Source organism: Serinus canaria, chromosome 3 (genome assembly GCF_022539315.1).
Source record: "Serinus canaria isolate serCan28SL12 chromosome 3, serCan2020, whole genome shotgun sequence".
Lineage (NCBI taxonomy): Eukaryota > Metazoa > Chordata > Aves > Passeriformes > Fringillidae > Serinus > Serinus canaria.
The window spans coordinates 97,542,638-97,564,567 of record NC_066316.1 but is presented as its reverse complement, the minus strand read 5'-3'; the positions used below and the strand labels follow the sequence as shown (position 1 = coordinate 97,564,567).

General features: G+C 45.3%; 1 protein-coding gene across 1 annotated transcript; it reads right to left on the bottom strand.

Moving 5' to 3' along the window:
- Positions 1 to 2,029: 2,029 nt before the first annotated feature.
- On the bottom strand, positions 2,030 to 4,106 carry ID2 (inhibitor of DNA binding 2). Its single transcript, XM_009095026.4, has 3 exons — positions 3,654 to 4,106; positions 3,349 to 3,413; positions 2,030 to 2,678 (listed from the first exon to the last, which is right to left on the bottom strand). The coding sequence occupies exons 1-2, from the start codon at positions 3,999 to 4,001 to the stop codon at positions 3,357 to 3,359; spliced, it is 405 nt and encodes a 134-aa protein (XP_009093274.1). The 5' UTR covers positions 4,002 to 4,106; the 3' UTR covers positions 2,030 to 2,678; positions 3,349 to 3,356.
- Positions 4,107 to 21,930: the final 17,824 nt, after the last annotated feature.

Sequence of the window (21,930 nt, the reverse complement as noted above, 5' to 3'; positions counted from 1 at the left end):
CCTTTCTTAATTTACATTTTTAAAAACATGTTTGTTTGTTTTCCTGCTCAGCTCCCCACGCCTTGTAAATTGTGAATTTCTATTTTGGCTGTGCATGATAAGGAAATCGGTTTCATTCTACAAGTGTGTTAATCATCCTGTAGCTTAAAAATATCAAAGTGTAAACGCCGTAGTTTCTAAAGGGGTTGATCTTAAAATAATTACAGTGATCTGACCATTGCAGCTCTTTAATTTTATAAAACGAACTGTGGGTTTAAAGTGACTTACTGTTGTTTCACCCCAAAATGAGCAGCAGGGTGAAAAAGTAGTTTTGACGCTGAAATTTGGTGGCGGTTGCATTGGATTGTTACTGGTTTGGAAGATTTCAAGACTCTGATTGGAACCCCGAATGTGCTGCTGTTAAGAGTTGGGTAAAATACGCTCAGGAAAAAGAGCATTTCAGGGACTGAGGCGTGCTGATTTGCGGTAATGAAGTATTTCACTACTGGGCTGTCAGGGTTAAACGCTGATTGCACGAAGCTGGAACAAGCCCTGCGCTCCGGGCGCTGAGACAGTAGCGAGGTTTGGCCACAGGAGGCACAGCCGGTGTGCGCTGCACAGAGCTTTCCCTAATCCCTGCGGGGCTGGGCACGGGGAGATGCAGATCAGCCCTAGCCGTGTCCTTCTCTCCCCACCCCCCGGCCCGTCCCAGCTTTTGCTAACCCTTCTTGTCTTCTGATTGCATTGATCCTCTGAGAGGGCGCGCTTCTGCTTGGGCAGGGCAGCGTCAGTATTAAGAGATCAGAGCTGGCTTTCTCCCAGCCTACGTGAATGGATTTGGTGTCAAGGGCAAGGAAAGGCAGCTGCTGCTGCCCCAGAGCACCACCCACCCACCTGTTCGCTAGGGAAAGTGTTACTGGCCCCAGGTGAGGCTCCTGCCTTTCACACTAAGAGTCCCCAGAGCAGAGAAACCCTAAACACGCTCCCTCAGGCCCAGAGCAAAGCGCCTGCCAGAGCTGTACTTACCCTAAGCACCAGGGAAGTTCTTTCTTTCAGATTATAAGTGACTCTCAAATTCCCAAGTAGGACCCACAATTTAACTTCTCATTTCAGAGAAGTTTATGCCTGTGCTTAAATTAGAATATCATCTGATAAGGCACAGTTCCCACAACCCCACTGTCTTATGACAACTTCACATATTTAATGAACAGTGGCTCCATAGGGTACAGTAAGTGTCCCTGGAATAATAAGGGATATTGCACCGCTTCTGAGGGCAGAAGAGAAAGAAGAAATAAACCGTTTCTGGCTTTCAGGAATTTAGATTCCTATTTCAAACTTAATTTAATTCTTATGGAGAGAGTCCCTGCAGGAGCAGCCAAAGTTTAATCAGTAACACAACAGCGATTTAAGTCAATTCTCAGTATCTTAGTCATATGGAGAAGCTGCTGCAACTGATTAGAAAGCCCATTTCATTGAAATATTGCATGGAAGCATGAAAATTCCAGTGAGGAAAGGCAACAGTCACTTCATCATTTTAGATCCCATGTTAACGCATCACCAACTCTCACATTCAAAGCCTTTTTAGAGAAATTTAATAGTTGGGGCACTAATAACCACCCACCCTTAATTCTGAGTGATTATTCCAAGCACAAATTAACAGATCTGGGCCATTACTACCCCAAACTGAATCATTCAGAGGGTGGGGAGGGAAGAAAAAAGGCAATACTCTATGGGAATGCCTCAGGATTAACTGCTTTTGTACATTTCCAAGCACTTTTGTCAATAGCATCCCTTGTGTATTAAATTCCTTCTCTCGTTCCTTTTACACTGTTTACAGGCAGATGATTTAGAAGATCACAATATACACTCAAATAAGATTTTCCAAATTACAAGAATTATTCACTTCAGGTACTTTTATTCTTTATAGTCTCTACATATTTGAATTTTTACTTGATAAATTCATAACAATGTATAAGTATTAAAAAAACCAACAGAAACAACACAAATCAAAGCCAACAGTTGGTCCCCAAAGAATAAAGCAAGCAATGAGTTCAATAAACACACTTGATTTATTTTGTATAAAAAGGGTTAAGTTTACAACTAAACTTTTATAAAAAGTTTAGCATGATTAAGTACATCATTACACTTTCTGCAGAAATGTATATTTCTGCCACTATACAAGAAAACTCTAATTAAAGAGTTCACAAGGTTTCACTCATATATATATATATTTATATATAAATATATACACAGCATTCAGTCCTAGGTTTGTGTCAAAAAGGTAATTTCTGACCACAGACTCTCCTAAAAAACTGAACACTGGATCCTTCCGGTACTCACGCTCCACCTTTGGAAAAAAAGGCAAAGTCTGCTTTAAAATGGGCAACTCCTTGTGAGATTTTTGTTTCGCTCCCCACGTTGGGAATAGTATATAAAGGAAGCCTTCCAACTAGGGAAAGGGTATTTAAGAGTCTCTTCATAAATAACTAGGTTCAGTCCAAGTTGAAAAATGGGGTGGGGATAAAGATCAATCTTGTTTTTTTCTTCTTTATTCATTTTAAAAGTTCCTTTTACTTGAACGTGGATTTTCCCCTCCAGATACAGCTGAAAAATAAATTCAGCACCTCAAAAAAGAAAAAAAAAATCCTGTAGACATTTTCTTGTGCAAAAGAAAAAAAAAAATCTCATCAGTGGAACACCTGCAAGAGATTGAAAAGAGGCATATTTAGGAGAATGCTAACAGGGCAGAGATCCGGACAGACTGGCGCCAGAGAGGAAGCCACAGTTTGAACATTTAACCAAACACTCAGAGATTGGGCAAACCCTGGCGTCCAGATGCAACACATACAAGCTCACACACTCGCTCTCAAGAGCACAAATTGTACATAAAAATAACATACACTCCAGGGAAAGGCTAGAAAGAGGATTCTCAGTCCAATCTTTATTTAGATCTCTGTAAACGCAATGTTCAGAGGCGCCAGTCTGCCTCTTACAGCAATTATTTGATTAAAAGCAGTCACTTATTTAACTGATAACGCAGACAATCCCACATCACAGAATTCAAGGAATTGTGCCAAGATTCCCAACTTAATCAGTCACTTTGGCCCACGAAGTTAAGGCTCCAAGAACAGATAAGAATTTGCATTAAGCAGCGAGCAGGATCAGAGGAGTCTGTGCTGCTGAGTGAACCTTAGCGACACAGACACACTTAGGACCTCAAGACTCACTTATTAGTCTCATTTCTTACTGATTACAAAGGCATCTCCTAATCAACTTTTAGTACCTATTTTTAGCACTTGCCATTACGCCTCCCATTCCCCGGGAGGCAGTTTTTACCCGAACTTTAGGAAAAAGGCGCACTGCACTCACCGTTTGATTCAGCCACAAAGTGCTTTGCTGTCGCTTGACATGAGCTCTGAGGGGAACTCGGACGCCTACAAGAGAACAAGAGCAGGGTAAGGGCGAGGTGGCCGAGCGGTCACAGGGAGGCTGGAGCAGATTGTCCCAGCTCCCGCAGCGCTTCCCCCGCGGCGCCTTCGGGTCCAGCCCCGCCACGGGAGAAGGAGCGCACCGCGGCCGCTGTCACCCGCCGCCCGCGCTGGGGACACCGCCAGCGCCGCCCGAGCTCCCCGATGCGGCTCGGCGGCGAGCCGGGGCGCGGGGGACGCGCTTACCTGTAGCGAGAGGATGCTGATGTCTGTGTTGAGGGTGGTCAGAGGAGTTCTGGAGGAAGGGTTCTGCCCGGGTCTCTGGTGGTGCAGGCTGACGATGCTGGGGTGCGAGTCCAAGGCAATCTGCAGGTCCAGGATGTAGTCGATGACGTGCTGCAAGATTTCCATCTTGCTCACTTTCTTGTTCTGCGGGATGCTCGGCACCAGCTCCTTCAGCTTGGAGTAGCAGTCGTTCATATTGTACAGCAGGCTCATGGGATCATCCACGGGGGTCTTGCTCCGGGAGATGCCCAGATTGTGCTCCGAGAGGCCGGTTTTCCTGACGGACCGCACCGGGCTGAAGGCTTTCATGCTGGCAGGCGGGTGGAGAGCGCGGTTCTGGCGTGCGGGCTGGAGCCTGCGGAGCGCTGTGCTGCCGCTCTGGCGCTGCCGGAGCTCGCACTGAAGCTCAGCGCTGCGCGGCCGCTTTTATATGGCGGCCGCCGCCGGGCCCGGCCCGCGCTCGCTGCCATTGGAGGCCACCGGCACGTCCATCACCGCAGGGCGCCCTCACTGGTGGGGCCTTCCGCCCGAACAGCCAATGATGGCGGGAGGCGTGGCCGCGCGCACAGCTGAGGGAGTAAATAGTGCGCGGGGCTGTGCGGGCCCGTGCGGGGTCCGGGGCGGTAGCGCTGTGTTCCCGCTGGGCCCCCAGACACCTCTCCGTGCCCCCTGGCACCCCGCCATGCCCTCTCCTCCTCCGTGCCCGCTCCCTGCCCTCCGTCGCACCCCGGTCTCTGCACTGGCTCGCAGCGGTGCGCGGGGCTGGCGGCGCCGTGCCAGGAGCGCAGTGCCAGGAGCGCAGGTCCCGCTGCAGCGAGGGGTGGCGAGGGCTGAGCCTTCCCCAGGTCACCGTGAATTGGAGCGTCCCGGCGGTGTTTACACGTCCCCACTCAGCATACGGCAGCGAAAGTCAATGGCCGGATTTGCAGCCAGCACTGTAGCCTGCGGCTGTAAGCAGGAATGAAATAAACCAAGATTAAAGATAAAATAAGCCTTTAAACCCCACTGCAACTTTCTGTCCTGGTGAGAACGGGACATTGAGCACCCCAGCAGCCAAGCAGGCGTCACTCCCAGCGCCCTGCTTCTTGAGAACACGGCTACTTCAGATGATGCTATTAATTGGAGATCATTAAGCAAATCTGCATATTGGAAGTGCATTTACATGTATTACCCTTGAAAGGCTGCTCATCTGCGCCCTATCAGTGCTCGTGACACAGTACTGCCATTAATTATGCATAGATTGTTTCTGGTGACAAATGCAAATGCTTACTACACGCTGTACTTTTAGCAGCTTTTGGTTGCAGCCAATGAAACATCTTCCAGAAACATTCCAGAGGAAAAAGTTTTCGGGGTTTTTCTGTTTTGTTGAGCTGGAGAAGCGACTTAGTTTTTTTTTTCTTTTTTTTAAGTTTAGTTCCATTGTATTTTTCTATATTTTGCTTATGCTACCGGCTGTATAACAAACGGACACAGCTTCTACCTTCCGTTCCTCACACTACCTAAGGAAAGTTCAACTTAGAAAAGCATGAACGTATACAAATAATATAAATTAAATTCCGCACAAATCGCAGCAATTTTCTAATAGTAGAACCACACAGATGCTTAAAGCGCGTTAGTGTTCATTGCAAACAAAAGCCGTAGTAAACGCATACATCCATAAAATCAGTGAGGATTGTGCTGCCAATCATAAATATTAAAAGCAGACAAATACTGGATTTATCTGCGCGGTTGTTGCATAGCTACACGAAGGGGGTCGGGGCTGTGAGGGAAGAACATTGCGGACAATTGGAGACAAAGCTGCGAAGAGCCACATCAGGTTTTTTTCCAATTAACGTGGCATTCCTGAGCTGGTGGTTGGTTATTCTTTTAACAGGGCACTTCGGTGACTGTCACACCAGGGTGTTTGCCCCGGGGCTGTTCTCCGGGGTGGACTGGAGGCGGTGCCGAGGCTGACAGGAACACAATTCAACGCGTTTTGAAACGCGAAGGGTGAAAGTGAATCTCGACATTCAATCTGATAGGAAGGCAAGTAAACTGTTCATGTGCAGTTACAGAGAGTAAATAAAAATAAAAAACACCCTGTCAATTAACGACTCACTTAAAATCACTACTTAGGGTGAGTTCAACCCTTACATCCATAAGATATCAGTTGGTGGTGGAACTTGACCAGCGGCCACAGGTTTTAGTCCTGCATCATACTTGCGTTTCTGTCTAATGAAGGCACCAGTGGAAGAAATGTTGAGTGGTTTGGTTGTAATAATAGCCAACGTAAATATGTTCATGCTTTCCCCATCGCTGTCGTTCTTGGACAGCGCAGCAGCACCGGCCGGACGGGCGATGCAGAGGACCCCATATTATTGCTCTAGGTTTTCCACACCAAGGGCTTAGCACGCTGTTTGGAACACCGGCAAGTTGTGTGGAGAGCCTAACCTGGCTATTTTCTCTGTCATCAAATGACTGTCATGTGCGCTTTCTGCACGCAAAATAGAGCCCCCGGGCAGTCAGGCTCCGCTTCCCCCAGGAGAGCGGCCGAAGAGGCTTTCCCTAACACTGCATTCCCTCAATTCTGCTGTTTGACCACAGAAAGCTTTGGCAGCGGCTCGCTAGCTTTGGGAGCTCCTGCGTTCTGACACGGGCCCCAGGAGCGGTGTCGCACCCGCGGCGGCCCCGCTGCCCGGCGAGCCGCGAGGACTGCGGGGCGGGGGGAGCCCAAAACCCCCGGGGAAGGGACTGCGAGCTGCTCCTCGGGGGCTTTGTCAGGACCCGTCCCAGGCAGCTCCGAGCGCCTCGGGAGCCGTGCGCCCACCTCTTCGTTTTCAGTCGGGACTTTTACAGCCGGTTCTCAGCCCCGAACCGCCGCCACTCGAAGCCACGCACAAAGCGCCGCTTTCGCCTCCGCGCCCCCGGGATCGCGACCGGGGGCTGCGCTCCGCGGGTCCCCCCGCCCGGCGCCAGCCCGCGGCGGCGCTGGGTGCGCGGAGCGGCGGCGGGAGCGCGGCCGCCCCGGGGGCGCCGTCCCCCCTCCCCGCGCCCCCGTGCCCCGCCCCGCGCCCGGGGCCGGCCCGGACTGCGCGGCGCCAGCCCCGTGACATCAGCCCCTCGCCGCCGCCCCCCCCGCCCGCGCCGCCCGGGCCCGGCGGCGCCGCTCAGGCGGCTGCCATGGCGACCGGGGCTGCGCCCGCGGCGGCGGCCCGGCCTCGCTTCCCCCTCCCGGGCGCACCTGCAGCGGGGGCCGCCGCCGGACGCCCCGCCATGCCGCGGGGGGAGGACGAGGGAATGTGGAAAGGCGGGGGGGGAGGGGGGGGCGCGCGCCCGCAGAAAGGAGAGAGGAAAGAGTAAAACGGGCAAAATCGCGGATGGACGAGGAGGGGCAAAGGTGCCGGCACCGCTCGCCCCCCAGCCCGGCTGCCCTGCGGGGCCGGGTTGACGCGACCCGGCCGGGAAGGAGCGAGCCGCGCTTCCCAGGCTCCGATGTGGGGTAGAGAGTGGGGGGGTTCGGTCCTTCTCCCCATGGCTCCTCACCCCTTCCCCTCCCTTTCCCCCCCCGCGCCAAAAAAGTGTATTTTCATGGTTGTTTTGACGCCTATTCTTCGCCTCTGGAGGTCTTCTCAGCCCAGCCCCAGGGTCACACAGTCACCCCCCGGCCAGGCTCCCCCCGGTGTGTGTGCGGGGCGAGAGGCTCCGGGCAGAGCCTGCGGGGCTGCGCTGCCACCCCCCTTGGGAACCGGCGCGTTCCTCCGCGGCCCTGCCCCCTGCCTCTAATGAAATCTATCTAAAACATCCAGTAACAATGTAAATAGCTTTAATTGCCTAGTATTTAAGCTATCAAACCTGACTGAAAAAAAAAAAAATTTAAAAAAAAAAAAAAAAATCTGTTAAAATTGGCCCTGTTCCAAGTCATTGACACCATCCAGCCTGTCCAAGCAGGGTGTCCAAATATGTTTTGATACGGGAGTTTTCAATGTACCAGGTAAAATATTTCGCTAAACCCGGCCGCTTTTAACTACCCGTTCACTATTGTTTGTCTCACGTTTCCAATTCATTCAAAGAAAAGTTGTAGAAGTTTGGGGGTTGGCTTTTTTTCCCCCTTTCTTGCTTTTGAGCGGGAGGGAGAGTAATGCATGCAAAATATTTAGTTACAACTTCTGCGAAAGGCACCGATCTGTAACAGCATTTTCTACTTTCACAAAGGATTTTCCTGTTACTTTTGTTCCGGTCACAAAATTAAAAAAAAAAAAAAAAAGTCGAAAGAAGAAGACGAAGAAAAAAAAAACCAAGAAAAAAAAAAAAACTTGGGGGAGAGATAAGGTCTGGAAAACAATCTGGAATTGCCAGGCTGTTGGTGGGAGCTCTGCGGGGCTGGCGTCAGGAAGTCTGCGCCGCCTTCTATTACTGTTGATCCAGCTTTGTGCAGCTGCACTCAGTACAATTAGCTTGTAGAAACAATCCTGCTGTAGGCAGCCTCTTCCCTTCAAAGTGCTTTTCTATACTGATCCCCTCACATCATGATGCTGGAAATCAAGTCACAAGCCGACCACTGTTTGGCCAACATCATCTGTGGGAATTCATTAACCTCCATCCCAGAGATGCAACAAGAGATTGTTTGTCCAGAACTAAACTTACAGCTTAATATGATGTAGCCCATACAGGGAAAAACCTGTGTCCCTTTTTTTTTTTTCCCCCTTTTTTTTCTTTTTTTTTCTTTTTTTTTTTTTTTTTTTTTTTTTTTTTTTTGTCCATAACAAGAAACACATTGTGCAGCTTTTCCTACTTTTTTCTTTTTTTCTTCAGGGGGTGGGGAATGTAGCTGAAACCAAGCATCAGCCAGCTCCTGCTAAAACTTTGCCATCAAACTGTTTTTTGGTTCATCGGGCTGCAGTTTCCATAGAAGCAACTTATCCCCGCGATCATCTTGTCGGGTGCACTTCGCAAGCTCATTTCCCGTCTGAGCTTGCTCCGCTGCTCTCGGATGCTGCAGCTGACACATTTCCTCCCCGTGCACTTTGCACCCACCTCATCCTTGCCCAGATGCTCGGGGCTGATTGTGCCTAAAAGGGGGTTTCAGCACACTCCACAGCTGCCTTGGGGGAAGGGACTTTTGGACCTTTTTTTTTTTTTTTTTCATTTTTTTAAAATTTTCCTTCTACTTTTCCCTGTTTCCCACTCCTCGCCATGCCGGCAGCAGCCCTCCCCGTGCCCCCGTCCCCAGCGCTGCAGACCCGGCTGGCAGGGGCGCGGCTGCAGCCACTGTCCCACGCCTGGCGCGTGTCGTGCGTGCGCTGCCGTGCGGCACCGCAGCCGGTGTCACCGGGCCCGGCCCGTGCCGTGCGTGGGACAGCGCTGCTGTGCCCCGGCCGGGCAGTGGGGGCAGTCCCGGAGCCACAGCAGCAGGGTGGCATCTCCCTGCTCCCGCGGCGCTCTGCGCTCCTGTTGGGAGCAGGACTCCTGCCTCCCGCACCCCGTGCTGTCCCTGGCCGGACTCTCGGGCTGCGGGGCTGGCAGCACAGCTCCCTCGCCTCCAGTCCTTCACTGGGCACGAGAATGCCCTGCCCGCCGTTTCCACACACCCTCCCCTCCGACCCGTTCCGCAAGGAACGTATGGACACACCTTCTCTGAGACCCATTTCCAAACTCCATTCTCTTCTGGGCCGTATTTGCAAATGCCACAGATCCGCCAGCTTCTAAGATCTCTTTTCCTCCTTCCTCTTTGTGCTTTTGAATAATGTTGCTTTTGCACAGTATCATTCTCTTCATCCCTGCTTTTAAGCATCCCTCATCTGCTGCTGTTAATCCCAGGCCCTGTGTTGTTGGGATGCTTTGGAAGTATTTTGGCAAAACATAAATGGTTTTTCATTCTTTTGAGACATGTCCATTTTGGCTAGAAGCACTGGACTATAGGAAGGGCAGGCCTTTGTTTGGATTCCGTTTTGACATGTGTATCATTTTATGATCATATTCCTAAACTGCTGCTGTGCAGTAAAATAACTTTTACTCAAACTGTATTTTCCAGCTCCACTCTGCAAGGAGGGGTGTTTCCATGTGAATTGCATGGTTTTGCTGCAACGTTTATGTCAAATCCAAATTCAGATGCTTTAGTTCTAATTTTTTTTCTGTTTTGTAGGATTTTTCTTTTTTATATGTAGGACCAGTGCCCTGAAGGCTTTGATATATAAACTGCTATCTGCAAAGGGCTATTGCTTACCTGAATCTACTTGAGGAAAATTGTTGTGAAATCTTTCTGAGAGTAGCATCTGGCATAGTAAGTTCTACTGGTATAAGGTGTATTAGATCCATGTATTAACTCTTATGTTTTTACTCAAAGCCAAATGCATTTCTTTTTAAAAATCTTTAACTATTTTATTAATGCAAAATCTATGTTTTAATTAAGTCCTCTCTGAGTCCTTATAGGTGGCTCTCTAACTTAGCATAGTTGTTCTAAAATCTGGGATCAAGCAAGTACACTTATTACTGCATGACTTATGTGGCAGATGGTTTTCATCTAGTATAACTTTCTAGTGATACCTTTAAATTAATGTAGGCCTAAAATGTTGCAGATTTTGCGCTCCCCACCAATTCTCTGGAAAATCTATTCAGGATAGAAAAGGGAGAAGGGGCCAGGTAGGAGATTACTGACAGCACCTCACATACAATAAGGAATAAACCAAGGAGTAAAAAATGGGCTTATTCCTTTCTTAATTTTCTGGCTGCCTGGTCCAGCTCCCCTCAGTCTCCCACTTTGGCCCAATTTTGATCTTTAGGTACAGGCCTGTGGGAATAAGATCGCAAAATGCTTTTCTTAATTTCGCCAAAAAAAAAGGTGGGGATTGGGAATTGGTTTAGTGAGAGAAAATTTTGCAGATCTGTTCCTGGTATGGTTTTAAACACACACACACACACCCCACTTCACCCCCAAAATTGTAAAATTATGATAATTTCAAGTGTAAATGTATTTACATAGTATGCTCTGTGTGTTTTGGTTTTCCTCAATAATAATAATGTTTCATAACATAGAGGAGAAATTGAGTCTGTACTGCATCTAATTATTGGTCAAACTGGTCTTCCTGTTGTCTTCAGGAAGAACACCTCAGTTCCATGCTGGAAAGCTCTGTATTATTAAGCAGGCAGTACTAATTTAACTTTTCCAAAGCTATTGTTTTAGCATATGTCAACACAGGACCCACAGCATTCTCAGTCCTTTTTAAGTAATGTACAGAAAAAAAATTGTATGGTCATGAAAGCCTAATTCCACTCAGGGTTTGGGTACTGGAAGTGCAGTTTAACAAAATATGTGCACCATATCCCAAATGCATGTGCACCCTCCTGAGTCCTGTTGAACCACGTGAGTTCTAGTGAAGTTTCCTAGGCTGTTAAAACTTTGCTTCTTTATTGGCCCAGAATGAGCATTATCTAGGTTAAGCTGACTTTCTCTGTGGCCGTCGCCTGCATAAACCCACCTGGGACACACAAAATAGGTATGTGCCTAAATCTCTGGAGAGGCCTGGTCCAGGAGGTGTGCACGAGATCATGGTTAAATGCACACTGACAGCATGGAGCTTAGCACGAGGCACAGCAGCTGGAGCTGCCGGAAAGTTCAGGGGCAAAGATGGAAAGAACTGCTTCTTTCTCATAGGCAATTTTTCTCATGAGAGCGCTTGTCCTGGAAGTGAGTGATGCAGATTCAATGTTCTCCTCATCAGAGGTGATATAAACTCCCTCCTGCTTGCAAAGCAGCCCTAACGACCAGAGATAAGGCTAAGGTGGAGGACACCCACCCATCCTGTTCAAGCTTGCCACAGTAAAGAAACAGATGCAAATTTCAGAGGGCCAGAGGCATTATAAACAAGAGGGAGCCTAACACTATAGCTCAGGGGTAAAGGCATCTCCTGGATGGCAAGAACCCTGAAGTCTGGGCCTGCTGGCCTGGCAGACTCACCCATTCTTGAGGGTGAGGTTCATCTCACCTTATCTTAGCTATTTAGAGGTTTTATGTCTCATCTGTCTGTAGTCAGTGGGAAGAGAGAGCAAGAGACACCTGCAGGGAGTGATTCATTCTGTGCCCATCTGACACCTCTCTCAGGATGGAGTGAATCTCCTCGCTGGGGGCCGTTGCTCGCCATCAGTTCTCAGCAGGAGCCAGACAACCAATTTCAGCCAGAAGCCTGACTTATAGATGCCAAGCGAGGTGGATTCCACTGTGGATGACTAATTTTTCTGATTCATCATACCCGTATTTAGCCTTTAAAATTTGGGTATGTAGTCAAAGTTAGTCGAGTTCTGTCTCTGTATCATGGTCATTCCTTCCATTGGAAGGCTGGACATGGGTAGCTGGGGTGAAGTGTCTTGGGATGAAGTATTGCTGAGCCTGTAGAGACTAAAGGCCATGTGGCCATGTGTGTTCCTAGTCTGTGCTTGTGGATTCGGGTGCCAGGTGTCTGAAATGTAAGTATGGAACTATAACCTGTCATTTTGCACTCTTTTGTGGATGGTCTAACTACATACTGCTTCAAAGGGAGGAGCTAGATATGTAAAATATGCATAAAGATTGTTTGAAGATATTACAGGGATACAGTTGGGATTTTCAGAAAGCTGAAAGGGTCCGTATTTAAATCAAAGAAAGTGAAGTACTATGGAAAATGGACTAAGTGTATACCTCATTTTATGCTCTTGAATACCCAGAAAAATCTGTCTCTGACTTCTAAAAATGGTGGTTGGATGCCTTTAAAATATCACCTTTAATACTAGCTCTGAAGAGATGAGCCTGTAATCTCAGTTTCAAAAAGCTATAGTTTTTTCATTTTTGATAATGTGGAGTAGTGCAGTGGTGTACTGCAGCATAAATCCCAACTATGTATTAATTGTTTCATCAGAGATCAGTAAAAGGTCACCCAGCTTTCTGATCAAATTACTGGAGTGCAAAGGTTTTCTGTGCTGGTCTGAGTTTGGTGCACACATATTCTTTGCAAATGGAAGATTCCAGGGAAATACGATTTTAGTTAAAGGTCACCAAAGGCTTATTATCCAGTCATTTTGCAAATTTTAGATTGTGGAAACAATTGTGGAAAATAAGTGTCCAGTTTGGCAAAATTACAGTAATATGTTCTCCTGATGGGTTTTTAGCTATGAATACAATTGGAGATGATGTTACCATGTTGTTCATGTCTATCATTCCATAAAACTGAATGCCTTCAACTATTTCAAAACACGTGGTTGAGAAACCCTTCTGCTTCTTTTATCAAAATATGGAAGACATATATCTAAATTTGGCGACATAAAAATAATTTGGAATGGACTAAAATTAAATTATTTAAGGCTGCAAGCTATTGTTTACAGCAGAGGCAAGAAATTTTGTTGAAATACTTCGAGCCAGAACAAACCAGCTCATTTATACCTAGCATCTCAGCTGTTCTCCATTGAATTTTGACTTTTAGCAGTCTCTTTTTTTCCTGCCTTATCACTCTGCTTGTTTTCACTTCATTAGCAATAGTTTTGTATTCCTCATTCCCTTTCACAGGTCTCTTGGTTCTGGAGATGGGATTCATCTCATCTGATTTATGGCATGTGTCTGGTTGATGTTTGCATCTAAGCCTGTCTTTAAAGACTCAGTTTACAGACAATTGAGAAAATTGTTGCTTCTGTGATGACTTATATCTACCTACTGCTGAAGTCTAAAAGCTTAACTCTATTTGATTTTTTTTTTTTATTTTTGACTCCAGCTGTGCTTAGCCCAGAGAGCGTATGGTTTAACTGGACACCCTGGCCTTGTCCCATGGCAGGGTTGGTTCTCAGCTCTCAGACTTTCTTGGCAATTCTTTTTTTTTTTTTTTTTTTTTTTTTTTTTTTTTTGTGTGTGTGTGACTTCACATGTTTGACAGCAGTGAGCAGAATGAGCAGTGGCTACTAGATGTAGACCAAGAACCTTTTCTGACTGTGGTTTGGTGGAGTGCTGGGGTTTTACAGTCTGCAGTGTGTAACCTCTAGGCTGGATGCTCATAGTTGGAAGTTTTGTGCATTTCTGCCTGTTAGCTGTGCAATCTACACCAGCAGGGCTGTGTATTCCTTTGTGGCATAGATGGGACTATCCATGGAAGGGATATGGCTTTCTGTGGAAGCCTTACCTCAGCTGTTGTAGAAGGTACTCAAGGAAGGAAGATGCTCCTTGAAACAGCAGAATTATGGTCTGGAGGACTTAATCCATGTCTCTGCCACAAAGTTTTTTTTATGTGCAATGATGGACAAGTCCCTTAAAGCTGACCTGTGTCAGGAGACTGCTTATCACATTGGAAGTCCTTAATCCAATGGGAATTGTCCTTAAAGATCTTAATTATGATGAAAACACTGCTTGAAGTAACAGGTCCCATCGATCACGAGTTCAGTAGCCAGTACATTTTCTGACCAGCTGCTTCACATATTATCATTGGTTTACAGATAACAGCTTATTTTTCTCTTTTTTTTTCTTTTATTCTTTTTTTTTTTCTTTCTTTTTTTCCTTTTCCTCTTTTTTTTTTTAATTTTCTTGTTCTTGAAAATGGAATATCCATTTTGAGGGTAGTACAGAATATATTCTCATAAATGTGGGAAAAGATTCTGGGTGGCAGAAGTAATAACTGTAATAAGGGGTATTTTGGTGTTCTTTCCAGCACCCATAAAGAGATTTCACCTCCTGCTCTCCAGCTGGGAAATCACAAGCTGGTGCAGTGACAGTAGGGTGATTGCCAGAAACCAGAGAAAGTACCAGTCACAGCTGGATGAGGACTTGGAGCAGGAACAAGGAAGTCTAAGGATTAAAGGGGAAGGGGAGAGGGAGAATTCAAGTTTCAGATTTCTTCATCAATTTAGATTTTTTTCATTTGAAATGTCAAGCTAAAATAAGCAACACTATCCAGAAAGTGAATGCTGCTGAAGAAGTTTCTTGTATTTCTGTCTCCTGTTAGGACAACTTGTGAGTTGTAATGTGGTGATTTTCATCCTAGTTAAATCAGTTTCCTAGGTTATGGGAGATATAGGTTCTGGGTTGACCCAGTGAGGTTCTTATAATCATCAGATAAGAAACACTCCAGAAGTGGTCATTCTGGACATTCACCTGGTGCAATGGAAACTCTAAATTGCAGTTTGAACTGGGATATGAAGCGTTGGTTTTTGACAGGCCTTGTAAGCATCAAATTTCCACTTCAAATTTCCTGAGAAAATGTTCAGGAGAATAATCGTGGTTTTCTTCTGAAGTGTGATTTTATTTCTCTTTATGTGAGCTTCTGCCTTGTTTTCAGAAGTGCTTTTATAGAATCTATTAAGGAAAAAATGTTATGGGAAAGTTTTTGGTAATCTTTTTATTGACTGGTGTGTTTTTTTGCTGTAATGCAGATGCTCCTTTTTTAAGCCTGACAAAGGCATAGCTCTTTGGGGACATGAAACTCTCTGCTCTGTACTGAGAGCAGCAACACACCTTGCAGAATTGTTTTAAGGAGCAGACTGGAGTGTGCCAATTTCTCTCTTTTCTGCTATTTTGGTAGTGTTTTGTGGAGAGAAGCACATGTATATAAGCTGCAAATGTACATTCCTGTATAGAATAAGCAGGCTGTCTGTGTGAATCAGCTGTTATGGGGGTGGCTGTGGGTAAGACATAAAACAGGCAGTGGAAACTCCTTTGATGGAGACTCAGTAGTTTTCATGCTTTACACCTATGGGGCCTGGTGCAAATCCAGTGAGACCTTCCAGAGGGAAAGACTCTCCCTGTCAGGTCACAGCTTTGGATTCAGCTTCAGGTGTGTTTGTGAATGTGTCTGTGGGATGTGGCTGGTTTTTGGCTAGTGTAACAGGTGCCTGTGAGAGCTGAGAGGGAATTTGTTTCACTGCTCTGGGTTGGCAAATGAATTATATCTAAAGCTTGTCACTTGCACATAGCCAGCCTGCTCACGTTCTAAATAGATTCTGCCCTCAGATTGTAAAGAACAAGATAATAACATTATGTTATGTACTTGAGAGCTAAATTATTTTAAAAGTCTGAAATTAGCAGATGAGGAGGAATTTATTTGCCAAATACATTTCAGAAGCAGCTTGGGAAACCTGTCAGAGCCCATCTTTAAGTGCTTAACTAGTGGCTGTTCAACTTAATAGCTCTGAAGAGTGCTTGCAGTGTGAGGGAGACCAAAACAAAATCCCAGAATGCTGGAAATTTTCTTCCGAACAACAAAAAATGCCATCAATTCACAAACCAGATGGTTAAAGGAGAAAACCTGCATCTACAACCACTAACTTCACCTAACATCCTTTGTGCTCCAGGCAAAAAAAAAAACAACCAAAAACCCTTGCTCTTTTTTTGGGCTCTTTATCCACTCTTTGCAGCTCTGTTCACTTATTGCATAGCTGAACTTGACCTTTGCTCTGGTAGCAGTGCCAGCCTGTACCACACATTTGTCCTTTTACTACACAGATATCTGCACATTTTCCTGTGTCCTATCCTCCATGTGTGGGACAAAGGTCTGGAAAATTCTTTCCAACCACTCACCTTCAAATCACTCCTTAAGATGCACTCCACCCCTCATGTCTGTGGGGCTTTGCTGGCAGTAGCTGGGCAGAGTGGAAGTTAAATTGTTTTTTAGGCAGTCTGTGTGAAAACATGCTCGTGTTATTCCCACTGCAGATCTGCTGTCAACCCCTTTCCTGCTGGGACCACAAGGCCATGATGCCATTTTAGTAACCATCAGCTGTCATTGGAAGCTGACACAGACAGGAGCAGCTCTTGGCTCTGCTGGTTGTTACCTTCCCTCTCCTTCACTCCCAGCTGTCCCAGTTTGCTTTTAGCCACCTTGCTGCTTCCATCCTTCCTGGATCTTGCACATCTGCAAATTCAGCTCCTGTGCCTGGCCAGGGGACTAAGGCAGAGTTCACCCTTTCAGGCTTTATTAGCACATCTTGGCTGTAAGCATCAAAGATCTCTTTAGGGGAGATGACTTTCTTGCCTATGAAGCCACAGTTCTTAATCCTTCAGAGTGGCAGAAAGGCTTCCCTCCTAGTTGATGTTACTTGCCCAACTCCATATGGAAGGGGAAGGCATCCTAGCTAATCAGAGCTTCAGACAGGCAATTCTTCAAATTGTTTTAGGGTTTTTAATTAATATTGTAAGCTCCTGCATCATGTGGCAGAGAGCCAGTATCGGTCATCTGACAATAGCCTTCACCATCTATCAATAAAGAGGGAATTCCTCTCGCAAGCTCCAGAAGCTTCTGTAAAGGGTGAGATTGCTGTTTGCAAAGCATCCTGCAACATTCAGCCTTGCAGGTCTGCTGATTTTTAAATTATATAAACAAAACCCTGTAAAATCCACATAGCCCAAAGACAGTGACTTCTGTTTATACTGTCCAGATCACAGATGCTGAGCGTGAATGCATGAGCAGTCCTTTTGTATGGTGTTTGACACTTTCTGCGCTGTCTGCGCTGTTTTTTAATACACAGAATCCCTGATTCTCCACTGCCTTGCACCCTGTCTATTCATTCTCACCCCTGTGAAGTGAGGGTAAAACACTATCAAAACAAAATGGTACCATTTTGCATGTTTTCCACTCAGTTTGTTCAGGTGTAAATAACGACAGAAAGAACGGGGCAGAGCAGAACCTGACCCACAGTCTGTCTCTCAGTGCGTCAGGGGTCTTGAAGGGGGGGGATGACAGAACAAACACAAGCTGTTACCTTGCCATTTTTGCTAATGTTTTAAAACCAGGCAGCTTGTGAGGATGACAGATGCAAAAGTCAGGCAGTACTTCGTTCCTGTAGCCCTCACGTGATGTATTCCCCTAGAGCAATGGAAGTGTTACCTGTGGTGTGGATGGGTGCTAATGGTAGCTGGTACAGGAGCAGGGCTGTCAGTGAGAGCCATCCTTCTGACTTGTTCAGCTGCTCATCTTAGTACTGGAGAAAGGAAAATCCTTTGTATTTTTTGCTCTTTGCTGCATTACCTTGGGTTTTAGAAACGTTTGTAAATGCAGAGTGAGCTCTTCAAGGTGTGGTAAGCTGCTACTTTGTCTTCTGGGCCCTGGACATGAACGGCACTCACATCTTTCTGACTTTAGAAATTTTTTTGTCATTGTAGTGATAGAAAACTGTACTAATCCTGACTTTCCATCATCCTCTAATACTGCCTTTACACAGCTCTGCAAGTAGACACCCATGCCTTCTTCCAAAAAAGGGTATCTCTTTTCCCTTCCCGTCTTTCTCTTTGCACAAATCCCAGCTCTGACACCTTCCTTGCTTTCCTGAACAACACGTTAGACCATCCTAGACCATTCCGTTTTTACCAGGGCACAGAATTTAAGTATTTTTATGATTTGTTCATAAGATATCACTATTACCCCTTGTGACATAATGTACTTCACCATTAATGCCGGAAAAATAAAGTGATATTGCACAAAAAAAAAAAAAAATCCACCCTCCCTTAAAAAAATACCCGAATAATCAAAAAATGTATATAGATAAATACTGGCAAGATCTGAATTGAATGAATGTTGCATGGGCTGCTGTAGGTAGGAATAATGAGCAGAAGTTAGAGTCTCTTTGAAACCAGAACAGTAAATATTTTTGCTTATCATCAATTGAAATCTCAGCCTTACCATTGCATTAGCATTTCCACTCATTTTTAGAAACAGAGTGAATTTTCATGACTCATTTGAGTGCTCTTTAACTATTTGTATGCAAATGTGACTCAAACTTTCTCACAGTCACATGCTTCACCCTCCTGTTGGAGTTCATGCACAAATGAGAGTGGTGCTGTTCCTTTTCCTTATAAACCTTACCTTTCCTAGACAGTCCTGTGCCTTTCTCACATTTGTGATAGCATTTGAAGAAACACTTGTTCCTATATCTTCAGAGTTGCTTTAAAATTGAAAGACTGAAAAAGAGAAATAAACCACTCTGTATCAAAAGCATTTTGTTAAAATGTTGTGTTCTCACATTTAAATATGAGAGGTTAGGAAAGGGGTGCATGCATACTTCTAACTCTCAGAAAAAATAAGCAAGTTCTGGCTTGAGAACAGGCATGAGAAAGTTCAGCTGAAAGGCAATATATCCATTGATATATGCAGAAACAGAATGAAATTGCCACCTCAACCACAGCTAGAATGAACACAGCTGATGAATAAATGCACATTGTCCAGATGTGGACAATGCAGAATGCAGAAAAGCAGTAAACTGAGTAAACATCAGATTAAGAATTAGCCTGAATTGTGAGGAGTCAATTCCAATGAGAAACAGAACTGGGGGGGCTTTTTTGCCCCAAATCACTTGAGGTATGTTCCTAACTAAAAGAGAACCTACCTTATCTGTCACTGCTTTCCCATTTGAGGCTCATCAATCCAGGAAATTTGGTTTGCAGTTTTTGTCTGCTTTTCTAGAACGCACCTTTCTCTTCTCCATAAACATCCATAAGACCTTCTGTAGCAACATCCCTTGCACTGTATCCCAGGGGTGTCTCTTGTCAGTGGTAGGAAGTATGTTTTTATATTTCCATCTCTCACAAAGTCCAAATGACTAAAATGGAGTCTTGCAGAGTTGCTCATTCAGGAGCAGAATTTTTGGAATTCAGATGAGACACACCACAGAATCACAGAATGGGTTGGAAGAGACCACCGTGGGTCATCTGTTCCAACCTCCCTGCTCCTGCAGGGTCATCCCAGAGCACATTGGACAGATTTGTGTCCAGATAGTTCTTGAGTATCTCTGGTGAGGGAGATTCCACAGCCTGTCTGGGCAACCTGCTCTGATCTCTTGCACAGAAAAGTTGTTCTACCTCATGTTCAGATAGAACTTCCTGTACCTCTGTTTCTGCCTGCTGCCTTCTTGTTAGCATCCACTGAGGAGACCCTGCTTTCATCCTCTTGGCATCTCAAATGACACCAGTTATAGTCAGTGAACATCTAATCAATGAGCTCAGTCTCTAGGGAGTGTGGAGCTGGAGTCCCAAACTGTGTCTGCCTCTGAGTCAGTTCCATGGCTCTGCAGTCACTGACCATTACCTTAAAAACTGACACTGACAGATAAACACTGAGACTGTTTCTCTTATTCCAGCAGCTCATTTCCAGCCTGTATACTTGTGATTTTTTGCTATACTATGCCTTTCCAGAGTGGCCTGCTCACCCAGCACAGGGATGGAGCCAATGCACACCCAACTGTGCACCTGCTCCAGTGCTGTGTAACATCCTACAGGTTCTCAGATGCTTTGCTTATTGAAATCTTTTGTCTGTTTTTCTGTTTGTGATGTTTGTGCCATTAGTAAGCAGCACTCCACAGGTACCTGGGCTCTGCTATGGCTGCAGTTAACGTGGATAAATAAGCTAAATGCAAATGAACTCAAATGTCTTGTTGACACACCTTTGACTGAACTCAATGACCAGCTGGTAATCACCTAAAATTTCTAAATTGACATGAAATTAAGCAAGTTGCAAAAGCTGTAAACTAACTGCAAAGAAAAGAAAGTAGGAAGTGGGTATGTGATCCAGCTGCAAATTCCAGACTGATGCATAACCTGCCAATGTGAAGTTCACTCCAGCATCAGGTCTTATGAAGGATGCACTCCCTCCTTTCTTAATGCCAGCATCATTAGTAGTGAAGGTATATAGATCTCTTAAATTAATAGTGCAACAGATTGTTCCTGCTGCACTTAACAAGCAGTTCAATATAACAGCCCTGAGCTAAAAGATTCACAAGTTTGTGAACTTCAAAGCAAACTTTGCTTCTTTTAAAGTCTTACAAACAACTAAGCACATTTTCCCCACCTCATCTTAAAAGAAATTACAGAAGAATATATACAGCAGGCCTGAAATTCCTGCCAGTCCTTCATCTTGATTTTCTTGGCATATCAGCAAGGAATCTGGATGCTGAAATTTACTGTTAATGAGTACCTTATTTTATGGATGTGTTCTTTTTCTGTGCCCTAACGCTTATCTGAACTGTTTGTGCTCTTATGGAGGGCCAAAAAAGACACCTAGAAGATAAATGCAGAAGTAACCAGTGAAATATCTTACTACTTTGGTGTTTAATTTTTAGTTTGGGAAGTATGGGTGGTCTTAACTTGAACTAAATTTCTTTATTGATTTATATGTCTGTGGATTATAATCCTACTAATTATCTGCAATCTTAATTTCAAGGGTTTTCTGTGGCTTTTGATGGATTGATTAAATGTAGAGGCAGCAATTATTAGGGAGCTGTTGGTCAATGCAAACAAAAGTGGCAGGTAGTGGTTTGATTTTAAACAGTGTGGATAAAGTACATACCTAAACACAAACGTCGAGTGGAAAGCAAAAATGTAAAGAAGTGGCAAAGATAGCAGCTGTTCCAGAACAGAACAGATGAGGGGGAAGCTGAAAATACTTGCCCAGGAATGAAAAAAAGCCCCAAGCCCCACCCCTATTGAAAATAGTGAGATAAAAATTAGAAATGTACACTTACCCTTGGTTTCCAAGAATCCATAAGTGACTGTTGTTGGAAGCTGAACTAAAACCAAGGGAGGTGAAAAGTCAAAGGACCCTTTGATGGGAGAGTAAAAGAATGTGTTTGCCCTTTGAAAGAAAAAGGCAAAGATATCTGCTGGTTTTATCAGAATAGAGTAGAATGCTGTGAGCTATGGAGAAAAAAAAGTCCGTGTTGCCATCATGTGATTAATATGATGTCTTACATTCTGTAAATTTGGTGGTTTTACTTAGAAAAATTTTGAGGACTGAAGACTGAAAAGTCTTTCCTCATTCCTCCACTGGAAACAGCAGCATAGTTTCCTTTGTATTCTGGGCTTTTGTGCCTCAAAACCCAGCTACTTCTAGCTGGGAAAATCTGTAGTCTCCCCAGGTGACCTGTCCCTGCATTCACTGGCTGTGCATTGCTTTCTTACTCCTCTTTATGAGAAGGAGATTCTTGCTCAGCTGTGCCAGTTTCTGTCCTGCCTTGCTTGATTTCCTGCACACTGGGATTGAAGCTCTTGTATTATAATAAAAATGGCTTTAAATAGCTGCCAGTTCTGTTTAGCTACTGTGTCCTTAAGGCCAGTTACCCAGGGAATCTCATTCACCAACTCCTTAGATAGCTGGAAGTTCACTCTTGCAAACTTCAGGGTTTTGACTTTGCTTGTCACCAGGCTAGAGTGTGGTCACCACAGCTCAGGCTGCCTCCAGTCTTAATTCCTTATGTGAGCTCATCCACATTGGTGAGCACCAGGTCCAGTAATGCCTCACCTCTGGTTGCCTTGTCTAACACCTGGACC